General features: G+C 32.3%; 1 protein-coding gene across 1 annotated transcript; it reads right to left on the bottom strand.

Moving 5' to 3' along the window:
- Positions 1-420: 420 nt before the first annotated feature.
- LOC120413356 (protein Mo25) lies at positions 421-25,015 on the bottom strand. The gene is made up of 6 exons (XM_039574139.2): positions 24,701-25,015; positions 10,451-10,567; positions 10,204-10,346; positions 9,803-10,136; positions 9,639-9,743; positions 421-1,970 (listed from the first exon to the last, which is right to left on the bottom strand). The coding sequence occupies exons 1-6, from the start codon at positions 24,827-24,829 to the stop codon at positions 1,788-1,790; spliced, it is 1,011 nt and encodes a 336-aa protein (XP_039430073.1). The 5' UTR covers positions 24,830-25,015; the 3' UTR covers positions 421-1,787.
- Between the last annotated feature and the right edge of the window lie 1,321 nt (positions 25,016-26,336).

Below are 26,336 nucleotides of genomic sequence, written 5' to 3'. Positions count from 1 at the left end.
TTAAATTTTTTAAATTTTTTAAATTTTTTAAATTTTTTAAATTTTTCAAATTTTTTAAATTTTTTAAATTTTTTAAATTTTTTAAATTTTTTAAATTTTTTAAATTTTTTAAATTTTTTAAATTTTTTAAATTTTTTAAATTTTTTAAATTTTTTAAATTTTTTAAATTTTTTAAATTTTTTAAATTTTTTAAATTTTTTAAATTTTTTAAATTTTTTAAATTTTTTAAATTTTTTAAATTTTTTAAATTTTTTAAATTTTTTAAATTTTTTAAATTTTTTAAATTTTTTAAATTTTTTAATTTTTTTAAATTTTTTAAATTTTTTAAATTTTTTAAATTTTGTAAATTTTTTAAATCTTGTAAATTTTTTAAATTTTTTGAATTTTTTAAATTTTTTAACTCATAGCTCTAGTGGTAGAAGTTGCATTTTCTTTCAGGATCAGGTGAAATCGGGTCGAAAAACCCACGAAAATTGGTAACGGAAAATTGTTGTTTTTGTTTACCTTTTTTCTTTTGAAAATTCGCAGATGGGAAGAAATCGGTTCGAAAATTGAAACACTGTTTTTATCTTCTCAAGAAAACTTGAAACATGACGTTTCTCTGATGTGTCGCTAAGAAGCCCGCAATGCTGTTGTGATTTGTTTACGCTTGACCAACTGCCTTGTCAAAAGCTTTGACAGATTGAAAATGTCGACAAAAAACACCACTACACTGAAAAAAGGGTGAATTTTGGAAGGTTTGAATATTACTTCTTCTTTGGGTAATATTAATTAGAAAATTATTTTAATAAATCATAAGAAACTGATTAAAATTCACCAATTCTTGATGCAATAAAAAAAAAATACACAAAATCTGTCATCATTTCCTGATGAATATTACCGTCATTTTTTTTCTTCTGTGTAGCGAAAACACACGAACTGTCAAGTTGTTTTCTGTTTCCTTTTCATCTGCGTAAAACTCACTCAAGAAAATAGATTTCTTGATCATTTTTTGGAAGTATTCCAACCCGCGGTTTCTTAAGGCATTTAATGGGATTTGCGTAAAAAAGTTAAGGAGATATTCCATTACGGGAAGCTTTTTTGCAAACTAAAAACCCCCCTGGGCTAAAATTTCAGCGCCGTTTTGTTCAGTCTGTCACATCAGACATCAAACATGTTAAGTCTGCGGATGTAGAAACTATTGTGAAACAATTTTCTGCTTTACTTGGTACTAGGAACAACTGTTCAACTTCTTTGTAATTTGAAAAATAAAGAAATTCTAAATTAGGTGAGACCAATCTTTACTTTCCCAAAGCAACGCAAAAAGAGATTTCAACGCTTGAACCAGTTTACAAGGTTCGGCTCTTATTTTTAGAACTACTATTTAACGTCCTCCTTCGATGGTTGCTGCAACATCATCAGAATATGTGTGTAATGTAAGTGGGTTTCAACTTTGAAACATTATTTTGTAACCTTTTCTCTGCGGTGAAATTTATAATAGTTAATCTAAATTAAATTTATTTTAATTATATGTGTGTGTGTTTTTCTTTTTCTTTATCTCGCGCCTTTACAAAATACTAGTGCGTGGGGGGAGGGAGGATAATGTAGCGGGATGTTTGCTGCAGTTTTTTGTTTTTGGAAAGGAGGGGAAAATAGAAGAGTGTTTTTTCTTTTCTTTCTGCTATTGTTGTATTTCGATCCAACGGGGGATGCAAACGAGGGGGAGAGTAAAAGAGAAGAGACCACCTCTACTACCACACAACATGCACATGCACGCGCACACTACTACCCAGCAGTGTCGGTTATTACTATTGATCGGGGGCCGGTTTGAGCTCCTTTATCTGCTTGATAAGGTACGCCTTTTCGTCGTTGAACTGCTCGTCCTCGGACCGGTCCGTGTGAAACCGGGTCAGGAAGTCCACCAGCTTGTCCTGGTTCCGCAGCAGGATGTCGAGAATTGGTTTCGGTTTGTTCGGATTCGCTACAAATACCTGGGAATAAGAGGAAACACATTAAAAATTCAAAGTCTAAAATTCAAAAAATCAAAAATCTTTAAATTCATAAATCAAAGAAATCCAAAATTCTAAAAATACAGAATTCAACATTCAAATAATTGAAAAATTCTGAAAAATCCAAAATGTCCAAGTCCTATAATTCAAAAATTATAAAATTGACAAAATCAAAGATTGGAAAATTCCAAAAATTTTAAAATTCTGAAATTAAAATAAAATTAAGTTTCTTAAAATTCTTAAGATTCTTAAAATTCTTAAGATTCTTAAAATTCTTAAGATTCTTAAAATTCTTAATTTTTTTTTAAATTCTTAATTTTTTTTAAATTCTTAAAATTCTTAAAACTTTTAAAATTCTTAAAATTTTTAAAATTTTTAAAATTCTTAAAATTCTTAAAATTCTTAAAATTCTTAAAATTCTTAAAATTCTTAAAATTCTTAAAATTCTTAAAATTCTTAAAATTCTTAAAATTCTTAAAATTCTTAAAATTCTTAAAATTCTTAAAATTCTTAAAATTCTTAAAATTCTTAAAATTCTTAAAATTCTTAAAATTCTTAAAATTCCTAATATTCTTAAAATTCTTAAAATTCTTAAAATTCTTCAAATTCTTAAAATTCTTAAAATTCTTAAAATTTTTAAAATTCTTAAATATCTTAAAATTCTTAAAATTATTAAAATTCCTAAAATTCTTAAAATTCTTAAAATTCTTAAAATTCTTAAAATTCTTTAAATTCTTAAAATTCTTAAAAATTTAAAATTATTAAAATTCTTAAAATTCTTAAAATTCTTAAAATTCTTAAAATTCTTAAAATTCCTCAAATTCTTAAAATTCTTAGAACTCTTAAAATTCTTAAAATTCTTAAATTTCTTAAAATTCTTAAAATTCTTAAAATTCTTAAAATTCTTAAAATTCTTAAAATTCTTAAAATTATTAAAATTATTAAAATTCTTAAAATTCTTAAAATTCTTAAAATTCTTAAAATTCTTAAAATTCTTAAAATTCTTAAAATTCTTAAAATTCTTAAAATTCTTAAAATTCTTAAAATTCTTAAAATTCTTAAAATTCTTAAAATTCTTAAAATTCTTAAAATTCTTAAAATTCTTAAAATTCTCATTTTTTTTAAATTCTTAAAATTCTTAAAATTCTTATAATTCCTAAAATTCCTAAAAAGTTCTTCCAAGTTTTAAAATTCTTAAAAGTTTTAAAATGCTTAAAAATCTTCAAAATTTAAAAATCTTTAAAAAAATCTCAAATATTTTAAAAAACTTAAAAATCATAAAAATCTTTAAAAAATCTAAAAAAATTAAAAAATCTCAAGTATTTTAAAAATATCAAAAATCTTAAATATCTTAAAAATTGTTAAAATCTTTAAAATCTTCAAAGCTTAAAAATCTTTAAAACCTTCAAAAGCTTAAAAATCTTTAAAATCATAAAAATCTTAAAAATCTAAAAATCATTTTAAAAAATCCAAAAAAAATCTCAAACATTTTAAAAACAATAGAAATCTTAAATATCGTAAAAATCTTAAAAATCTTCAAATCTTAAAAATCTTAAAAATCTTGAAAATCTTAAAATTCTTAAAACCTTAAAAATTTTAAAAATCTTAAAAAACTTAAAAAAAATCTAAAGAAGTTAAAAAATCTCAAGTATTTTAAAAATCTTAAAATTCGCAATTCGACGGGCGCCGGCCGGGGGTGGTACATTAAGTAGGGTTTGATGTAAGTATAAGCGCCTAACCATTTATAGTGTGCCTATCAATTTTCATTAAAGCAAGTACTGTTTTATTTTTAGTTTGAATTCAAAAACTAGTTGTTATTCTACTGCTTACTGTTTTCTCCTGAAATCTTCCCTAATGTTGAATCGTGTTAATCTGTTGCTATTTCTTCTGTCGCGGTGTTTTGTTACAATGTTTTGGACCTAAGCATGTTATTCAAAAGTTTACCAAAAATACAATAGTAATATTTGTGTTAATCCTTTAACCATTCCATAAATTGAGTAAGGGCTCAAACCTCACTTGTTTGAAAAAAAGGGTGAAGATTGAAAACATTTGACAGTAAAAGAGATAAAAATCAAGTATCAATAGTAAGAGAATGATGAGCGTATTTTGAAGAATAAAAATGAGAAGCTAGATGTATTAGATGTAAAATTGGACAATAGTTAATAAATAGAGATACGAAACAAGCTTAAATTATAGTAATGATAATTTATAGGACAGATAAAGAATTATTCAAATAAATAAATTCGCAATAAAATCAAAAAAGATTAGGCGAATGATAAATAGACTTGATATTACTAGTACATTAAGGAAAAGTATATTTTTAAGGAAAAAAAAAACAAAACAAAGTTTGTTACAGCAGTATCAATTGATAGAAAAGAGTGGAAAATCTTTGAGAGATAAGAGATCAAAAGTTAGTAAAATTAAAATCAAATGTTGGATATTAAATAAAAGAATCAGTGAAGAATTGGGAATCAGAAGAGCAAAATAAAAATAGGAGATAGGTGGTAGCTGTGAATGAAGAGAGGAGAAACCCCGTTGTGCGATGTTTCAGGTACATCCACAGCAGTTGACTCAACATACTGCGAATCAAAACAATACCGTCTACAATCACAAATTACTTCCCTTTCCCACATTGTCGCGCCCCTTTCTTTTAGCCGTCTCGATTCTGACCCGCGGTGGTCAAAGGTTTACGATCCGTTTCCACAGGCCACCAGCTAGGTCATCATGAAAACCAAGCCAACGTGGAGGTAAGAAAATAGGACACTTGCAAGGAACCAGAGCTATACTGTCTTGATCAAAAATGATCTAACAGGACTACGGATGTAGTTAGTTACGCTCCTTCCAGGATGTTCCTTACGTGGACGTCAACCAAAGAGCACGCAACAAGGTCAGTGCCATTGCATGCTCTTAGGTATCAATCCTTGGCCTGCTTTAAAAATCTTAAAATTTTAAAAATATTAAAAATGTTAAATATCTTAAAAATTGTTAAAATCTTTAAAGTCTTCAAAGCTTAAAAATCTTTAAAACCTTCAAAAGCTTAACAAATTTTAAAATCATAAAAATCTTAAAAATCTAAAAATCATTTTAAAAAATCCAAAAAAATCTCAAACATTTTAACAATATTAAAATCTTAAATATCTAAAAAATCGTAAAAATCTTTAAAATCTTCAAATCTTAAAAATCTTGAAAATCTTAAAAATCTTAAAAATCTTACAAATCTTAAAAATCTAAAAAATCTTAAAGATCTTAAAAATTTTAAAATCTTAAAAATCCTAAATATCTTATAAATCTTAAATATCTTATAAATCTTTTAAATCTTTTAAATCTTATAAATCTTATAAATCTTATAAATCTCATAAATCTTATAAATCTTATAAATCTTATAAATCTTATAAATCTTAAAAAATTAAAAAAAACTTAAAAATCTTTAAAATCTTTAAAGGAAATTTAAAATATCAATTTTTTTAGCGTTTTCAAAAATCTCTAAATTAAAAAAAAATCAAAATCGTAAAAATCTTAAAAATCTCAATGAATCTAAAAATCTTAAAAAATCTTAAACATTCAAAATTTAAAAAATTTCAAATATTATAAACATTTTAAAATTCTTAAAACTTTTAAAACTTTTGTAATTCTCGGTTAAATTTTTTAAAATTCTAATAATTTTGAAAATTCTAAAAAAATAAAATTTCTATAAAATTTAGAAATTCCAAAATTTTTTAGAATTTTTAAATTATTAAAAATTGTTTAATTTCTTAAACTGTTAAAATTTAATTATTTTTTTAAATTCTTAAATCTTTAAAATTCTTCAAATTCTGAAATTTAAAAAAAATTAAAAATTCTAAAAATTTCAAAAGTCATAAAATTTTTATTTTAAAATTACTTTAAAATTTCAAAATTCAATATCAAAAATTATTATTTTTTTAACTTTTAAACAGGGTGGCCACCAGATTTCGATTTTCAATTTCCCGGTTTTTTCCCGGTTTTCTCCCGAGCCCAGAAGGAATTTTACGAAATGTTTTTAAACCAAATTACAATGTTTTTTATGCTAACGTTAGTACCAACATACTTTTTGAACGCATACATTTGGTTCAAAGTTTGAATTCCTCAAGAAAGCTTTCAAATCTTGAGTAAAAAGTGAGTAAGTTGTAAACGAAGCCGTTTTTATCTGTTTCCAATCCAAACATCTAATTTCCATAATGATTGGGAATTTTCATCATCATACATGTAGATTTTATAAACTCAAAATAAAAAATCGTTTAATTTTTTAAAATGAGATTGATTATTACTACAATTTATTAATTTTGTAGAAAAAATCTGCAAAAATAAATTGTTATCAACATTTATGTAAATGCTCGTTAATTCGTTAGTTGCCCCGAAAAATCAGGGGGCAAAAAAATATTTTTCAAAAAACATTAAAATTTCAATTGAAATTTAAGTGCAATCAGCTGAAATCAATATAAAATGCATTCCCTTGCGTTTGGAATAATTTTTAAGCATGTTTGGGTTGATTTATTAATCTTTTAATTTTTAAAAATTTACACCTTTAGTTTTTTTTTGAAATTTTTGTTACCGTCAAATCTTACATTTTTTGAAGACTAATGGTTGCAAAACAAATAAACTAGTGTAAAATGCATTTTCGATCACTTTTTGCATTCAAATGTTGAGACTATGGATTGTTCCCCCACTTGACCCCGGCCAGAGCCGAGGGACAAAAACTTTGAAAAATATTAGCATCGGCTTTTTTTTCAACATGATCTCAATTTTTGTGTTGATGTAGTAACCACCTAAAAGTGATTGCCTGTATTTCAAGTGACTTTTTTGTAGCAGAATTCTATCTATTTTGTTTTTTTCAAATATCTGAAAGTTTTACATAAATTTCAAACGACATTTAAAAAAATACTTTGCAAAAAAATCATTGCAAGTTTTCCTTCATAATTTGTCTGGCTGAGAATCTCAAATATTATCAAATAAAATAATATTTACAAACAGAAACTCCATGATATTATTATTTTTAAGTTGAAATATATTATAATTCAACGGTTCTCAACTTTTTCTAGGCTAGGTACCCTTTTTAGTGTTACTTTAGCTGCTGGTACCCCCTAGCGTTCATATATGAAATTTTTCTACATTCCAATTCACGAAGAAAGAAACTTGAATTTTGAAGAATTAAAAATGTCGTAAATCATGTTTCTAGAGTTGTTTAAAACATGGATAGGCCACACAACGTCCATGTACATTTCTTCAAATCAGTTTTCTTAATAAAGCTTCAAAATAAAATGTTGTACCCTGTTTTTCTTTAAAACTATCAACTATCTGGAGAAATTCCTTTTGTTAATTAAATTTTCGCTGTCTTTTTCATTTCTACAGACATCTCCCATATTTTTTTTTAATTTTAATTTTTGGAGATTTAAATTTTGTAAATAGTATTTTTTTGAAGTTGTAGCTATTTTCAATTGAAAAATTATCTATTAAATGGTTGAGAAAATTCTTTTCTGCTTTCTTTTTTGAATATTTTTGATCCATTCTTTTGTTGCTGAGATACAGGCCAAGAAAAATATTTTAAAATTGTGTATTTTGTGTGACAATTTGAAGGAAATGTCTGATCTTTAACGGTGCACATCAACCAGAGCTGTAGCACCCAGATTATTGTTACAGAAATTTTAGTATCTTCAAAACTACGGAAACTGTCGATTTGATTTTTTATTCATCCCCTAACCTACTATTTCCAAAATGATTTACAACAAAATTGGTCAAATTTTATAATCAAATTATTTCAGGATTGGGTCCGTAAGTTCAACAATTTTGGAATAAGAATACAACAACTTCCTTGGTTGCTGTGCACCCTTAAATTTAGAGAGATATTTACTGTAATGTTGTTTTCGTACCATGAGATCCATAATTTCCACTTACAAAAAATCCTAATTTTTATTTTATGCAAAACTAATATTTTAGCAAAAAAAGGTCGAATTGAAAATATCCAAATCATGAAACATAAGATTATTTTTACCAACATGGTAGTAAATGGTAGTTGGCACAATATACAAATTTGAAACAAATATTTGTAGAAAAAAAACAAAAAAAATCCAAAAAACGGTGCACTTTACTTCAAATTGATAAATTTTTTAAACGTATGCAAATTATAGATTTATCATTCAAATATTTTTTAAACATTTTCTGATTGGTCAAAAACAATTCGCCCGTAATTCATTGCACCTTAAGCATGGTTGTTATTTTTTTGCTTCAAAGCAATTTGTTATTTTTTTTTCTCTCAAATATTTTGCTTGGGACAAATGGCCTCCATTGCAGGGATTGTCCTCGGGACTCCCTGAGACCGCTGGTGGTACCCCCAGGTGTACATGTCCCCAGGTTGAGAATCGCTAGTAGAGGAAACATTTCGATTTATTAAAAAAAAATTGCCGATTAAAAATACAATAGGATACAACAGAAAAAAAAACATCCATAACCAAGAAGAATGAGTCTATTACACAAATTCAAACATAGTTTTCGCAAATTCTTCATTTAGAATAACAGGAATAATATTCTAATTGAGAAAAGAACATATTGAACTCATTAAAGAGGCTTTTGTCAAATTTTTACTAAACTTAAAATATTTTCCCGGTTTGTCAGTCGAATTCCCGAGTTTTTCCCGGTTTTCTCCCGGTGGATAAAAATCCCGGTTTTTTCCCGGTTTTCCCGGTTTTTTCCCGAGGTGGCCACCCTGCTTTTAAAGCTTTTAAAACTCTTTAATAACAACAATTTTGAGAGTTTTAAAAGCTTTAAAAGTTAAAAAAATAATAATTTTTGATATTGAATTTTGAAATTTTAAAGTAATTTTAAAATAAGAATTTTATGACTTTTGAAATTTTTAGAATTTTTATTTTTTTTAAATTTCAGAATTTGAAGAATTTTAAAGATTTAAGAATTTAAAAAAATAATTAAATTTTAACAGTTTAAGAAATTAAACAATTTTTAATAATTTAAAAATTCTAAAAATTTTTGGAATTTCTAAATTTTATAGAAATTTAATTTTTTTAGAATTTTCAAAATTATTAGAATTTTAAAAAATTTGGAACATGGAACATACAACATTTTTTGCAATTTCAAATAACACCCATTGAGTGAAATTTTAAGTCGAATTTTCATGTATTTTGTCAGTAAATCGTTTTAATCAAAAAAAAAAAAATGTTGAAAAGTGTTACTTTTCGAAACAAGTGCTGAAAAGTTCAACTTTTCAGCACCCATTTCAGTGCTGAAAAGTAGAACTTTTCAGCATTTATTTTGAAAAGTGTTGCTATTCGATTCTGTTATTTTTGGTACAGAAAAGTAGGCTATTTCGTCGTTCAAGAATGACAGGAAAAGTAAGTAGTTTCACGACGGAATTGCAAAAACAAAGTTTGTAGTTTCAAATAAATTTTACTTTAGTTTGTTTAAATTTAATTTCTATTCTATTAAAAATGTAAACAGTGGAAAATAACAAAAACATGTGGAATGTTTTAGATTTTTTTAATTCTGCTTAAAAAAAATCAGAAAAAAATGTACATTTTGGAGTCTGTTATTCCAAAAAAAAAAAGATATAATTTTTTCTGATAATAAAAACATTTTAGATTTTCTGACAACTGTCACACATCGCTAACCAAAAGAGCATCGTACCTTGAATACGTGGAAGGCCTCAAATTGAATATTTCGTGATTTCTCCTTCAGCATGTTCATCATCAGCTTCAGGTTATCCGGGTTGGAAATATATTTCGTCATAACCTAAAATGAAAAAAGTCATTTTTTCTTTTCTAGGAAAGAAAAACTTCACCCCCTCATACCGTAAAGTTGTGCCGATCGAGCAGCAGCTCGCCGAGCAGCTTCAGGCTCTGCCTCCGCGTGACGTAGTTCTCCGAGTTGAGCAGGTGCTGGTAGTGGCTGAACACTTTGTCGTAGTTCTGCTCGAGGAATTCGGCGCACAGCAGTTTGTGCCGGGTCAGCAGCTCTTTGAACGTGGAGAAGGCATCGGAGGCGATGTCAAAGGTGGACACTTCGACGTAGCGGAAAAAGTTAAAGAACTCGTCCGAGTGGAGCATGATCTTGGCCAGCGCTTCGTAGCGGGCGCACTCGCGCAGCATCGTGCCACAGTTCAGCGCAATCTCCTGGTGTTCGTAGCTGCGGAAAGGGAGGGCCAACAGTTTTGGTTAATAATAACTAATAATAACATCTAATAACTTCTTACCCGGCCATCAGTGTGAACAGGATCTCCGGCTTCGTGCAGATGTACTCCACCGTCGGCGATCGGGTCCCGATTTGTCGTCTGAGCACGTTGTTAAACACCTGTGCAACGTCCTTTTTGCCCTCAAAGTCGATACGGCTCAAGTTCTGAATTATTCAAGTGCACACAAAAATGACAGAAAAAAAATATAAAACAGAATTCCAAATTGTTGGACAATTGACAAAAAAAACGGCATTTAAAAACAACTCACCTGTATCAGCAGCAGGAGTAAATTACTGTTGTACAGTTCCTGTGCAAGTTGCGAGACGACAATCTCGGTCTGTGGCTCAGCATCTGACGTGCCGTAAAGCATATTTTTGATGAGAACCTGGAACAATGCAGAAATGCAATTCAATTTTTAATATGAGCAATTCACTGAGATTTCGGTCATTTGGTTTTTTTTTTGTTTTTTTTTAATTAAGCCATTTTGCATCATTCGTTTGTCCATATAATTTTCATACAAATGTGGCAGTAGTCCATACAAAAATGATAAACGAAAAATAAAAAAAAAATTGAAGAAATTTTTTGATCGATTTGGTGTCTTCAGCAAAGTTGTAGGTATGGATAAGGACTAAACTGTAAAAAAAAATGATAAACGGTAACAATTTTTGGTGATTTGTAATTTCACTTTTTGTCACTTATACTTGATTTGCAAAAAAAAACACTATTTTTGTTTATTCTGACATGAAATGCCAACTTTTAAGAAATTTCCAGAACGGGCAAAAAATCTTTGACCGAGTTATAATTTTTTGAATCAATACTAATTTAAAAAAAAATATATCGGTCGCAAAAAATTTTCAACTTCATTTTTCGCAATTCGCAATTCGCAATTTTCAGTGTAAGAACGGGCCTTGACCGATCTTATGCACTAGGTTCCCGACGAACACGCACTGCCCTTACACCTACATCTCACCCTTGCTCTGAGTCAGTACGAGCAACACGCTAGAACACGCTTTGAGTGTTCGTGCCAGGCATGCACACCTTCTTTTCCGGTTACGCATTTTAACTCGGCCGGGGGTGGTACATTAAGTAGGGTTTGATGTAAGTATAAGCGCCTAACCATTTATAGTGTGGCTAACAACTTTTATACAGCAAAAACTGTTTTATTTTTAGTTTGAATTCAAAAACTAGTTGTTATTTTACTGTGTATTGTTTTCTCCTGAGATATTCCCTAATGTTAAGTCGTGTTTATCTGTTGCTATTTCTTTTGTCGCGGTGTTTTGTTACAATTTTTGGTCCTAAGCATGTTATAAAAGTTTACCAAAAGTACAATAGTAATGTTTGTGTTAATCCTTTAATCATTCTATAAATTGAGTAAGGGCTCCAACCTTGCTTAAGAAAAAGGTGAAGTTTCAAAACAATGGACAGTGAAGGAAATATACTATGTAAAGAATCAAAAGTAAAAGAAAGATAGTGATTTATGAAGTAGATAAAGAAATTAACAATAGTTAATAAATAGAGGTAACAAACAAGCTTAGATTGTATTGAGGGCAATTTACAGGGAAGATGAGAAATTATTCAAATAGATAAATAAAGAAAAGGCACATGATAAACAAAATTGACATCGCTGCCAAATTAAGGGAAAGCAGAAAGTTTGTTACAGCAGCATCAATTGGTAAAATAGAGTGGAAAAGCGTTGAGAAATAAGAGAATCAAATGAGTAAAATCGAAATCAAATGGAGGATAGTAAACAGAAGCCGCGTTAGAAAATCAGTGAAACAAAATAAACAGAAGATAGGTGGTAGCTGAAATGGAAAGAAGAGAAACCCCGTTGTGCGATGTTTCAGGTACATCCACAGCAGTTGACTCAACATACTGCGAATCAAAACAATACCGTCTACAATCACAAATTACTTCCCTTTCCCACATTGACGCGCCCCTTTCTTTTAGCCGCCTCTACTCTGACCCTCGCTGGTCAAAGGTTTACGAGTCGTTTCCACAGGCCACCAGCTAGGTTACACCTTGTCATCATGATGACTAAACCAAGCCAACGTGGAGGTAAGAAAATAGGACACTTGCAAGGAACCAGAGCCATGCTGTTTTGTCCAAACAGCACTACGGATGTAGTTGGGCTCTTTCCGGGATGTTCCTCGCCTAGGTGTGTCAACCGACGAGTATCATCAGTATCAGCACCCTTGGCCTGCAAAATTTTCAACTTCATTTTTCGATATAAAATCGAGTTTGCAATCAAAAAGCACTTTAGTGAAGACTATTTTGTTTTTAAAAATACTTGATTTTTTTTATCAAAGGTAAAAAAACATTTGTTTTTGAAACCGCTTTGAGTCATGGTTTTCAAAAACACTCAAAAGCAATAAAAAAGTTTATTATACCTTTTTAAATAAAAATAACTCCAGAATGTTCTTTGTTATTCTGGTAATGCCAATAGCATAACCAAGTGAACCTCGAAAAGAATGTTTTTTCCGGGTATTTTACACACAAACTAATTACAAATACACTCTACCCCCGGTGCACAGTGGGCGAAATAGGATCCAAAATCGGACTTAATTAATCGCGGCTGGTTCCCGTGTATGCAAAATACTATCTCTTATGTAAAAACAAATCCGGGCAATCGATTGGTGATGGTTTTATCCACCGCACGAAACGGCAAAGGGTCAATTTTGCTCCAATTCCCCATTTTAAAACAATTTTTCTTTAAAATCGTTCTGTATTTAGAAAGGAGGCTTTATGAGACCATCCAAAATACACAGACAATTTTACATAAGAATGATCACATGCACTTGATAGTTTGACACATTTATGTTGTTATATATAATAAATATATAAAAAATATTTAAACAGCAGCGTACTCTGTGCCCGGGCAAATCGGTCCAAAACTAATTCATCAAGCATTTGATTTAGTTTAATTTCTAAATCAACAAAAATGTGTCAAACTATCAAGTGAATATGATCATTCCTATGTAAAACTGTCTGATCTTTCGAGTAAAAATATTTTCAGATTTTTTGAGACTTACCTAACATTTGAAAACGTCCAAAAATGCTTTTATAGCGGAATTGGGGTAAATGGGCTCTAGATGATTATTGCGGTGTATATAGTTATTTTTTAATGGATACCTGGGACATTTTTATATAAGTTAAGTGTATTTTGGATGGCCTCATGGAGCCTCTTTTCTAAATACAGAGCGATTTTAAAGAAAAAATGTTGAAAATGGGGAATTGAGGGAAACTGGAGCCTTTGCCGTTTCGTGCGGTGGATGAAACCATCACCAATCGATTGCCCGGATTTTTTTACATAAGAGACACTAGTTTGCATACAAGGGAACAAGCCGCGATTAATTAAGTCCGATTTTGGGTCTGGTTTCGCCCACTGTGCGGTGGTTGATTACTTTTTCGTTTGAAACATTTTTAGTTTGTACCCCGTTGGTTGGTCAAAGTCAAACTAAAAATTGACAAACTATCACTTTTTACACGTCGCTCAAGCACACTATCACAACAATCGTTTGGTAGTGTGTGTGAACTCCGTGAAAAAGGTGTGTCAAACTAAAAAGTATCCCCGTTTTTTGACAATAGTTGGTGTCAAACCATCGAGGTTTGAGTATATCCAACAAAAACTCAGTAAAGTAAAAAAAAACATTTTTTAAATTTTTTTTTTTAGGTACATTAAGAAATTCTCTCAGGTTTCCCAAAACGGCTGTTATTTTTTGTATGAAACTTTTTTTATGCAAAATAAAGCCTTTGTTTATCAACTGTTTTCCATACAATACAAGTCTTCCATACAATTTTGTTGGCTGGTTCAACAAAATGATTTGCTTTTATCTTCATGTGAAAGCTTTTCGTGTGATCTTTCGATTGTTGTATCGACCGACTGTATTTTGTCCGTTTTGCCTTCCTCACTTTACTGAGGAAAGGCTATAAAATCACTCGGAAAATGAACTTTTTAATTAGACCTCCTAGACATACCTTCATTTGTACATATCGACTCAGAATCACCAGCTGAGCAAATGTCTGTGTGTTTGGCTGTATGTAGACATGTGTACCAAATCAATGTCACTGGAATATCTCGTCACAGGCTCAACCGATTTTGGCCGGAAAGGTTTTAATAGATCCGTCTTTACGTCCCCTACCTTGCTATTTAAATTCATACAGTGTTATCATGTATTTAAAAAGTTATGTTAAAAAAACTGTTTCATACTAAATTAAAATTATGGTAAAAAGGGTGGTTTTTTCATGAAACCCTCACATGTTATGTATTTTTAGAAAGCATATGAGAAGACCTTTTAGGTGGATTAAAAAAAAAAGTGATCGGACTTACCTATCCAAAGTTACGAGCACTTAAGAATTCAGCTGATTTTTCTAACCTCACTGTTTTTTCTTTCTTAATTTGTTTTTGTTTTCAAATTCAAATGCACAGGGTGATCCAAAAAAAAATACTTGTGAAATGGAAGTCGATGATCGACGAATAGAGCTGTGCCGTGGTATTCAAAATTGGATAACCCAAAGAAGACTACTTTTTAATCAAAATCAAATGCTAATTAAAACAACTACAGAAATCTGGGGCAATTTCATTCTCAACTTTATGTTAACATGTTAAGGTTAATGTTAACTTTCCAAGTCGCCTCCCTAAGGTGCCGGTGAATACGCGCATCTCACGAAAACTGTCATCTCAGGGTCCGGCTGCAGCAACCACCTTAAAGTGGATTAAGTAACGTTTTTTTCTACTGGTGTTTTCGTGACCTCTTGTATCTGGTTGATGATGGTGTCAGGTGTAATGGTTCGAGGTTTCGGTGGAGAAGGAATGTTGGACAGAACTTGGAAGTAACGGGGAGGGCCAGTGGTTTGGTTTCTGCCGTTGCGGTTGTGGTGCGTCGTTGCTGGTGCTGCCGCATGATTTGGCTTATGAGGTTCTGCCATTGAAAACGGAATCGACCCACCGTCATATTCGGCCGTCGGTATTAATTTTAATTTTTATTTCATTGAGTACTGACGATCAGCAACAACAAAACTATTTCAATCAGCTGTTGATGTTTACAATCGTCAAGGCTTGATTGTCTCACGCATACACTGACATGACACAGGACAGTAATGGGTTTGTATTGGTATGTTTGGGCAGCGCTTCGGCATCAGATCACTAGGCAGCGCTGGCGTCGTCGTTATATGGTGGTTTGATGAAGGACGATGGATTTCAAAAATAATTTGTATGAAGAGTCACGTCTGTTTGTCTGTGATTCAACATAGGATAACTCAAAGAAAACTGGTTTTTAATCAAAAACAAATGCTGAGTAAAACAAACTTACGTCAGCGAGCGAATTGGGTCCTAAAATTAAGCTCAAATTTGTAATATTACTGTACACAACGATAAAGCTTGTTTTTCTGAGTATTGCGCGTATTCCCGAAAAAGACACGCGGCAAACCAGCCTCGGAACGACGTGCCGCACTTTCGGCAAATGCGCGCTGTCAAATCCCATACTGCACGTTTTATTCTTGTTGATCTTCTTCTTCGAATCGCCTGGCATTGTTGGCAGGTATGTTTTTAATTGCATCAAAAGTACAGAAAATCGCTGGCAACAATGCCTACGGCTTATTCTGAAATGCTGCGCATCGTGTACCTTTGAAAGAAACGGACAATACAATGACACTTTGCACGACCACAATGGTTTTTTAAAGGATTTTGAAATCAATTTTGAAAAATTTACTTCGCGGCTTTTCTTGGCAGAAAAGGTTCTACTTGACAGCTCGTTGCAAGGGGACCATAGTTTATCCATCAAAATAATGTTGTCTTTTCAATTTATTTGTATGTTTTGAAATGACAAAAAGTTATAAGAAATATGTTTAAATATTGTTTTTATTACCGTTGTAAATTGCAGGCCAAGGATTGATACCTAAGAGCATGCAATGGCACTGACCTTGTTGCGTGCTCTTCGGTTGACGTCCACGTAAGGAACATCCTGGAAGGAGCGCAACTAACTACATCCGTAGTTCTGTTTGATCATCCGAATTATCTTGATCAGAACAGTATAGCTCTGGTTCCTTGCGAGTGTCCTATTTTCATACCTCCACGTTGGCTTGGTTTTCATGATGATCTAGCTGGTGGCCTGTGGAAACGGATCGTAAACCTTTGACCACCGCGGGTCAGAATCGAGACGGCTAAAAGAAAGGGGCGCGACAATGTGGGAAAGGGAAGTAATTTGTGATTGTAGACGGTATTGTTTTGATTCGCAGTATGTTGAGTCAACTGCTGTGGATGTACCTGAAACATCGCACAACGGGGTTTCTCTCCTTTCCATTTCCAGCTACCACCTATCTCCTTTTTTATTTTGCTCTACTGATTCTCAATTCTTCACTGATTCTTCTATTTAATATCCATCATTTGATTTTGATTTTACTAACTTTTGATTCTCTTATCTCTCAAAGCTTTTCCACTCTTTTTTACCAACTGATACTGCTGTAACAAACTTTGTTTTGTTCTTTTTTTTTCCTTAAAAATATACTTTTCCTTAATGTACTAGTAATATCAAGTCTATTTATCATTTGCCTAATTTGATTTTATTTCGAATAATCCTTTATCTGTCCTATAAATTATCATTACTGTAATCTAAGCTTTTTTTGTATCTCTATTTATTACCTATTGTCTAATTATACATCTAATACATCTAGCTTCTCATTTTTATTCTTTAAAATACGCTCATCATTCTCTTACTATTGATTCTTGATTTTTATAAAATAAATTCTCTTTTACTGTCTATTGTTTTGAATCTTCACCCTTTTTTCAAACAAGTGAGGTTTGAGCCCTTATTCAATTTAAGGAATGGTTAAAGGATTAACACAAATATTACAATTGTACTTTTGGTAAACTTTTATAACATGCTTAGGACCAAAAATTGTAACAAAACATCGCGACAAAAGAAATAGCAACATATTGTGATTTCGGAAATAAATCGAAATAACAGCGCGAGTCATTTCCGTCTTGCGAAGCTATTTTATGTTGTTTCTTTTCTGAGTGTATCTCAAATGTCACTCTCGAAACCAAAACAAAATTTCGCCGCGGCACCAAACTGAATTGTCGCGAGTGGAGTAGCGAAGCGACTAGCGCCGCGACCAACAAGAATCACAGAACCGACCCCAAGTATTGCCGGAATTTGCTCAATGGATGTGGATTGGATGGACCATGGCATGAAATGCAGCCTGAGAAGGATGTGCAAGGTGCTTTTAGGATTAATAAGGGTGACTTGGCATCCGGATCAGCTCATTTCTGACGGGACGTAACGAACCAAATTGACGACGAATTTCGAGGCCAGATAGCACTCTTGGTATTCTGCCTCTCCTTCTGAATCTGGGAATCAATTGAAGTTCATTATATAACCCCACTAAACGATTCGTGTGGTAGTTTAAGCTCCTAATTTATCGGAACATGAGATTCTACTCAATAATTTTATTTTTTTGTTTTCATTTCTCCTTTATTTCGCTGATATCAGCGTAAAATCTCCAATTTATACTTCAATAATTCAAGCAATGCCAAGCAATCAAAACAAAACAACCTACCACACTGATTCAAAACCGCTTTAACGTGTATGACAGATATTTCGCGACAAAAAATCGTCGCGAGAGTTAAACTCGCTCAATTCGGTTTAGTGCTGCGGCGACAATATAAACACGACACAACACTAGGAAAGATTTCAGGAGAAAACAATACACAGTAAAATAACAACTTGTTTTTGAATTAAAACTAAAAATAAAACAGTTTTTGCTTTAATGAAAGTTGATAGGCACACTATAAATGGTTAGGCGCTTATACTTACATCAAACCCTACGTAATGTACCACCCCCGGCCGAGTTAAAATGCGTAATCGGAAAAGAAGGTGTGCATGCCTGGCACGAACACTCAAAGCGTGTTCTAGCGTGTTGCTCGTACTGACTCAGAGCAAGGGTGAGATGTAGGTGTAAGGGCAGTGCGTGTTCGTCGGGAACCTAGTGCATAAGATCGGTCAAGGCCCGTTCTTACACTGAAAATTGCGAATTGCGAATTGCGAATTACCGTTGTAAATTGAAATGTATATAGGGGTTTAGGCAGCTGTTTTTCCCATGTTTTTTTTAAATAAAAATATTAAAATTTAAATAACAAGTTATAGCCTTAACATTTGGACGCAAAAAGTGTTTTAAAATGCATTTTACACTAGTTTAGTTGTTTTGCAATCATTAGTTTTCAAAAAATGTAAGATTTGACAAAAACAAAAATTTAAGCGAAAAAAAAACTTTTTGCGATACTAAACATCGAAAATTTTCCAAAATTCTGAAGATTTTTAAATCTTGATCAAATCGAGTTGAGTAAGATTTTTTTTTTGCTCACAGACTAAATTGGTTAAGAACCGATTGTTTCAATAACCGATTCCGTCAGATTTTGCGACTGATTTCGGCAACCGAGTTTTATTGTTTATTTGATTTTGGTTACCGCAGTCAAAAATTGATCGTGGTAGATCGCGGTGGATACTTTTCTACCACAGTTTTTTTGTGTAATCAATGTGGCAGATGCTTTGGTGGATTTTTGACAGTTCGAATCATTTGAAGAAAATCCACCAAGGTTAACCAAAACCAAATTAACAATACAATTCCTATTTTTATGTAAAGTTTCCACAGAAGTCTATTGCCCGGTCAGCCGACTCGTTGGCCGATGAGTCGGCCGAAAGCCAGGGATGCCACATTTGAAGATTTTCTAGCACAGGCTCAATGCTCAAACGTATTGTTTCGTATTGTTGTATTGTTATTCGATGATTTTCAATCAAATGAATTACTCACTAAAAAGATGTTTTGAAAAAGATGTTTTGCTTCTTTTGCCAAAAACTGATTTGTAAAATATTATTTTGCCATCAAGTTAAACTCATTTGCGTTTTTGTGATGTGCCCGAAAATCTTCAAAATCTGACATGCCTGCCGAAAGCGGCGAATTGGGTATTAAAGCCCTATGTAAATTTTTATGTACAACGGTAAAAAACACAATTAAAAACGATTTCCGATCACTTTTTTTTTTATTTTTATGCAAAAAAAAAGTTGTTGACTAGACAACATTTTTTCGATGGATCAACTATGGTCCCCTTGGAACGAGCTGTCAAGTAGGAGCTTTTCTGTCAAGAAGGACCGCGAGGTTAATTTTTCAAAATTGATTTAAAAATCCATTTTAATTTCTTTGTGGTCGTACAAAGGGTCATTGTACTCAGAAAAATAAGCTTTATCGCTGTAAACAATAATATCAGCAATCTAAGCTTCATTTTAGGACCCAATTAACGAGTCCGTTCTGTACTGGTACTGCCAAGGTACTGCGGTACATCATTCACTTGGTTAGAATTTTGCCTGAATTCTGCCAGAACGCCGTGACTGGGATAAAACAGAATGGTGTAGCAGGGCACAGCTCTATTGGTCGACCAACGTCTGTCATTGAACTTTATTTTTTTTTTCAGAATCACCCAGTGTTTTTTTCAGACAAAAATAAACAAAGTGGGTTTTTTTCCTTTGGTTGGTCCAACTCGCCAAGGTTTGGTTTAAAATTGAACTTTTTATTTATCTGGTCCAAATCTGGTCTGGTTCCAGCGTGAGTGCAGACGGACTTCTCCGATTGGCTTTGATTGGAGTGCTCCGGATGCAGGTCAATCTGGTGGCTGCTGGCGGAACGCGGAGGTCGCTCGGACTCAGATGCGCGACGAAAATCAGACCGCGGTCAATACGGTTTACGCGAGCTTCAAGACGGTCGCGGAGGTAAGCGTCCGGAAGCAATTGCCGAGTTTGGTGAACATCAAACAGCAGTTTAGCGCGACTGGCGAACCGGTTAAGTGATTCCTTGCGATCAGCAGGTTCGCACCATAAAGGCCACCCTCAAGGACGTCGAAGGAAAGTGCCAGCTTACCAGGACAAAAGCACAACACAGGTGCCACAGGTTTCATCCGCAACCTACCGGTCTACTCGATGACCGCAAAAAAATTCTGGACTGTTGATCAAGCACCTGCAAGACTTGAGGTCCGCCAAACTGTTTGAGAGCAAGCCCTACATGTACGACGGCGTGAAGCAAACGCCCTTCTGCTGGAGAACCACGACAAAAACACAACGAGGCGGCCAAAGCGGAAAAGCCCAAGCGCGCGGGAGGAAGAAGTGTAAATCAAACGCAAAAAGCGGAATCCGAGAAGCGAAAGTGGACGGGGAGCAGGCCAAAGCTGCTGATGCGGCCGCCACCAACGCCAAGCTTGCCTACAACGACCTCAACCTGGTCAAATTGCCGGCGGGCACGGACTAATCTAACGGAGGTTGTACACCTTTGTCGAAGAGTAAGAAAATTTCAATTCAATTCAGTTTTTTCTTTAGTTTATGGACCAACAGTAGTTTTGTAAGTGCAGTACAGAGTTTTGTGGGATTCTTTCAGCTGTGTATAAGACATTTATCACAATCAACCATCAGCCAACCATTCTGGCAACCATCAGCTTTCTTGGTTGCATGAGCGTCGCGACGCCTTCTCTGAACCTACCTTGTTCAACGGCGGTGTTATAAATTCTGAAACATTCTTAATAGTGTACAAATCGTTTCGCACTCTCCGGCAAAGTTCCAGACTTCTTTTTTAAAGGTCCTATAAGCTATTGTCTTTTATATGTTTATAGGTTCATTTTTAGATGTTCCCTGGAACACGAACTATGAAATCGTAAGGTTTTTGAAAAATGCAAAAACCGTTAAGGGGCTCAAAATTGGTAAAAAAACAAAACGCATCGACTTTACGGGTTAAATTCCATTTAAACTTCAAAGTCAAAGCACAAGGTCCTGTCGCAACCAATCAAGCTCATATTTGGGATTCAGGCTCAGTACACCTAGGGGATCATGTCCTCAAATGCCTGCTAATTTGACCCATTTTGTTACATTCTAATGCATATCTAAAAATTGTAGCACGCATAAACATAGAACACAAGTAACAGTGTGAGGAAGGCTCCAACCACCTTATAGGTGGATTAAGTATCGTTTTTTTAATAGAAAAACATTGAGCCTTGAAATCCACAAATTCGGTACACTTTTTTTTCTTTTATTCTCTCCAGTTGTAGGTATGGACGAGTACTACACAAAAAATAGGCACATATTTTCTACAAAATAATAACTATAAACGCTAACACCATTAAAACTCAAACTCAACTATGTTTTTGTAAATGGTTATGGGTAGAGTTAGTGAATTTTCACGATTTCGCGGGCAGCGTGAAATTCGTGAAATTTAAAGATTTCCATGAAATCCCGTGAAATTGATCGATTTTCTCAAATCAATTCTTTAACATAACATCATAATAATTATTTCATTCATAACGACTTTTTAAGTAAATTTTATTAGTTTTTAATTGAAAAGTGTGATATGAACCATTTGAAGAATTGTTAGGAAATTATTTATAAACATGAAATTGATACAGCATTTACTGAGGCCATAGAAGAAAAAAATTTCTTGAAATTTATTTTTAATAAATTTTGTCTTTTTCAACCAAAACTTGTTGAAATTGATTGAATGAGTATACTGTGAAATGTTTTTTAAATTGCACAAATATTTTAAAAACTTTATTGATTAATTTTTAGAAATCAATTAAAAGCTAAATTTCATGAAAAAGTAACATTCTGTGATAATAGTCGTCTCTCCTTCTTCCTCCGGTCAATGATTTAACCAGAGAAGGAGAAAAAAAAACAGATTGAAAAAATTAAAGAAAAATTTGAGAAAAAAGCTTGCTTTTTTCTTGATACTCTATAACAATTTAACTGTTATTTAATTTGAAATTTTAAAGATTTAATTCCAATTTCTTTTGAAAGATTCAAGCTTGGTTCATAGTTTTTATTATCTTTAAAGTCGCATTTTAAGAACATTTCTGATTTTTTTTCTGAGTCCTGTTTAATTCTCACGATATTTGATTATTTGGGTGGATGGTTCCCTTGGAAGTTAAAATAATGTTTATTTTGGTTTCTGTTCTGGTTTTGAATAAAATTTTGAAGATTTCGTTACAGATAAAATAATTATTTTTCTAGTGACCTTAACTCAGTTTTTGAAAAGTAAGATGAAAACCTCAACACTATTTTTACTGGGAAAAAATGTCGAAAAAAAACTTTTTGAAATTGTTAGTAAAGCATAAAAAATAGTTTCTGTAAGTTTAACATCAATTTTTTCATATTTATTTCAAGATTTTTCACGTTCCGCGAAATTTCCGTGAAATTTGATGTTTTGAAATTGAGGTCCCCGTGAAATATGCAATTTTTGAGCGTGAAAAATCACTAAGCCTAGTTATGGGAATTTTTTGGCACTTTTTGAAAAATAGAAAAAAAAACTGTTACTTTTTTTAAACTTGCTCAAAAATAGCTATATCATGGGAAAGTTTTATCAAAATTTCACCTGGAAAAACTTTTTGATTGCCAGTTTGATTTTACATAAAAGTGATGTTAGAATAATTGTTTTACCATTTTAAAAAAAGTAGCCTATAGTTTTCGTATGGTCCTCAGGATCATTTTCCCATCATCAAACAAATTTTTTTTTGAAAATTCAGGCCTGAAAGGGTTAAACAACTAAACTAAATCAATTGTTTTAAGGAAGTAATTTTTGAAGACAAAAAGTGATATTTAAATATGAAAATTTGCAGATCATCAAAAAAGTCAAACAGAAAAAAGAGAAAAAAAAAATCGTAATACTCATAAAAAAATCAGAAAACATTTCTTACTTCCTTACTTTTTTTAAGCTGACTAATGTTTTTAGATTTTAGAAATTTTGATCAGGGATAAAAAGGTTTTTTTTTTCAAAAAACATCATATATCATATATAAATTATAATTTTAATGGAAACAGTTGTCTAATGAACTGAAATCAATTAGAATTGAATTTTTCTGAGATTAAAATCATATTTAGGATGTCTGGGATCAATCAAAACTACTTTGATATTTTGTAAAATTCCGTTGCACAGTACAGCCAAAAACTTCGTCGATTTTTCGATATTTTGAAAATTATTGATAGCTTTCAAAACATAAAACTTAAAAAAATATATACAACGGCCAAATTGTTATAAATCTTTTTTTCATTAATTTTTTAATTTTTTAAGGGTTTTCAAACTTTTTTCAAACACGAAATTGCCTTTTTTTAGATTTTTGAATTCATATATTCTATTTTTATTTTTGAAATGCTCCAACTTTTTGAAACTGTTGAAATGTTCTAATTTTTTATAGATGTTTTAGTTTTTATTCAAGGTTATGGTAAATTGAAAATTGTTCATAATATAAAAAAAAATCATGGTTTTTCATAGAGTTTTTTAACCAATACATAAATATTGGAATAAAAAGCCATTGTTTTAACATTTAACATTAAAAAGCCATTTGTTTTAAAATACATTTTACACTAGTTCTGAACTGAATCAGTTGTTTTGCAATCATGATTTTTCAAAAAAAAAAAAATGATTTGACGAAAACAAAAAACTTTGCAAAAAAAAAACAATCCATAGTAATCATCGAAAATCTTCAAAAATTCTAATGATTTTTAAATCAACCGAAACATGCTGAAAATGATTCTAAACGCAGGGGAATTTTTTCCCTCCTTGATTTTTCGGGGAGTGGGGGGGGGGGGGGGAACAAAAACTTTAAAAAATATTTGGAACAGCCCCCGCCTTCTCGATTTTTTGCAGATTTTGACGATATAAAATTAAATTAAACTATACAGCCCAGACTCGATTATCCAAAGCCTCGATTATCCGAATCGGATAATCGAGTCACGAGTTTTTTTTTATTTTGTATTGATTTATTTTCTCACTTTTAACATCAATTCCGAGTTCTGCGAATAAATAAAAAAAAATGCATTTTTGAATATTTATCATCGCCATTTTGGCCGCAATCTTGGATTTAAATATTTCAAAACACTTCAAAGTAGTTTAGGGGTAACTAAAGCTCAACAATAAAAAAAGACAAAGAACAAAAAAAAAATCACAAAATTTTACATTGAACGACACACACCTTAAAAAAAAAAAAAAAAACTCCAAAATCGCAGCAATGCCCACGATTCTTCTCAGCAGCAGCAGATGCAATAAATCCGAAAATTGAACCAATAGCAGCTCCATTTCCAGCCGAATTTCCTTTCATTCAACCCGCAGCACAGCACGGTTCAACGCGAATTTTCGTACAGAGAGAGAAAAAAAAACAAGGTGGAAGCGGCAGCGGACGCAGTGTACCGTTCGGTCAAATCTGTTCGCTTTCTTCATTTCACGGTTTTCGGTTCCACGCTGCACCATCCATCGTTAATCGTCATCATCACCATCATCGAAGTGATGAAATGAATGAAGGTTTTTTTTTTGCAGAATAAATGTTTGCTCAAACATGGGTGAATTTTGGCCCAAAGCGCTAATTTGGCGGATGAGCCATAAATGCTAATTACACGAGAACGTGATGGAAAATTTGTGTTTGAATATTCTTATCTAACTCAATTTTGACAAATGAGGTGCACCTTGCACCTTAACAAGTTGTAAAGCATAAAACACTCACCAAGTTTTTGCTGACATCCTCCTGCGCTTTTTCCGCCTTTTTGTCGCCCCGTTCCAGCGAGTTGACCGCCTCCTTCAGGGCCTTCACCAGCTCCTGGGGGCTTTTCTGTGATTTGCCGAAAAGAGGCATTCTGACACGTTGCTGATGCTGCTGGCTGGTTTCACTTCTTCCCACTGTGGCTCTGTGAGCAAACACTGTTCACAAATTACTCTCGATTTTGATTGCTCGATCACACTTTTCTTCACAAATTTCTTCACTTGCACTCTTTTTTTGTTGTTGTTTTTGCTTGCTGCGTTTTTCTTCGGTGTATCTTTTCTGCGTGGGATGTATGCGATTCACATTATTGAAAAAGTGACACATTTCCATTCACGGGAAATTTGCCTTAAAAGTTTGTGGTGACGATTTGGGAAACGTTTTCTATATACTCCTTCCTTTACAAATACTACTTATGGCTAATGCCTTGTTGAAAAAACTACGTAATTTGTGAGCGGCTCTAAGACATAATTAGTAAGATGTTAAAAAAAACGCGTGTCGCGGAAACCTCTTGGCTCACCCGAAATTTGATTTTTTTTATCAGGAACAATGTTTTCAAATATAAAAAGCCCATAAATCGTTAAGTGCACAAAATTTCTGATTTACTTAAAAATAGCCTGTTTGAGAGAAAAATTGTGTACTAACAAAAATGTTTAAATATTTCTGAGCAGTTCTCTCAGATTTCGGCCATTCGATTTTTTTTTTGTATTTTTTAATCCGACTGAAACTTTTTTGGTGCCTTCGGTATGCCCAAAGAAGCCATTTTGCATCATTAGTTAGTCCATATAATTTTCCATACAAATTTGGCAGCTGTCCATACAAAAATGCTTTATAAAAATTCAAAAATCAGTATATTTTGAAGGATTTTTTTGATCGATTTGGTGTCTTGGGCAAAGTTGTAGGTATCAATAAGGACTACACTGAAAAAATATGATACACGGTAAAAAAAATTTGGTGATTTTTTATTTAACTTTTTGTCACTAAAACTTGATTTGCAAAAAACGCTATTTTTATTTTTTTTATATGTTTTAGAGGACATCCACGGCGTGTTTTCTAGAATAACCTTATCAGGAAAAAAAATAGTCATCGCTACTTTCAAATGTGTCTTATAGGAAATTTTCTCAGCTTTCCAATGCTTCTAAGAGCGAAATGCAGTGTTCCCACGAGCCTAAGCCATCGGCTAGGCTAGGTTCATTTTTCTGGTTCAGGTTCACACCACACGTCGGCAAGCATCGTCGGCTCAGGCTCACTGAGTGCCGTGAGCCATGGTTCATTTGGTTCAAACCAGGCGAGGCTAGCCAAAATGAACCATTGGCTTGAACCAGGCTTGAACCTGATCAAAGAATGTTAGGCTAAACGGCAAGCTTTGTTACACCGTAGTATGCTCAAACCGTAACATTCGTTACACCGTAGTATGATTACACCATAACATTGTTACACCACAACATTCGTTACACCGTTACATTCGTTACACCGTAACATTGTTACACTGCAACATTCATTACACCGCAACATTCATTACATCGTAACATTGTAACACCGTAACGTTGTTACACCGTAACGTTGTTACACCGTAACGTTGTTACACCGTAACGTTGTTACA

Source organism: Culex pipiens, chromosome 1, assembly GCF_016801865.2.
Source record: "Culex pipiens pallens isolate TS chromosome 1, TS_CPP_V2, whole genome shotgun sequence".
In the NCBI taxonomy this organism is placed as follows: Eukaryota; Metazoa; Arthropoda; class Insecta; order Diptera; family Culicidae; genus Culex; species Culex pipiens.
The sequence above is the reverse complement of the archived record's forward strand: the minus strand, read 5'-3'. Positions and strand labels throughout refer to the sequence as shown.

Coding starts and splice junctions, on each gene's coding strand:
- LOC120413356 (XM_039574139.2), bottom strand. CDS start 24,829: ATGCCTCTTTTCGGCAAATCACAGAAAAGCCCCCAGGAGCTGGTGAAG. Junction 10,568..24,700: donor AGGATGTCAGCAAAAACTTG/GTGAGTGTTTTA, acceptor GCATTGTTCCAG/GTTCTCATCAAAAATATGCT. Junction 10,347..10,450: donor TACTCCTGCTGCTGATACAG/GTGAGTTGTTTT, acceptor TGAATAATTCAG/AACTTGAGCCGTATCGACTT.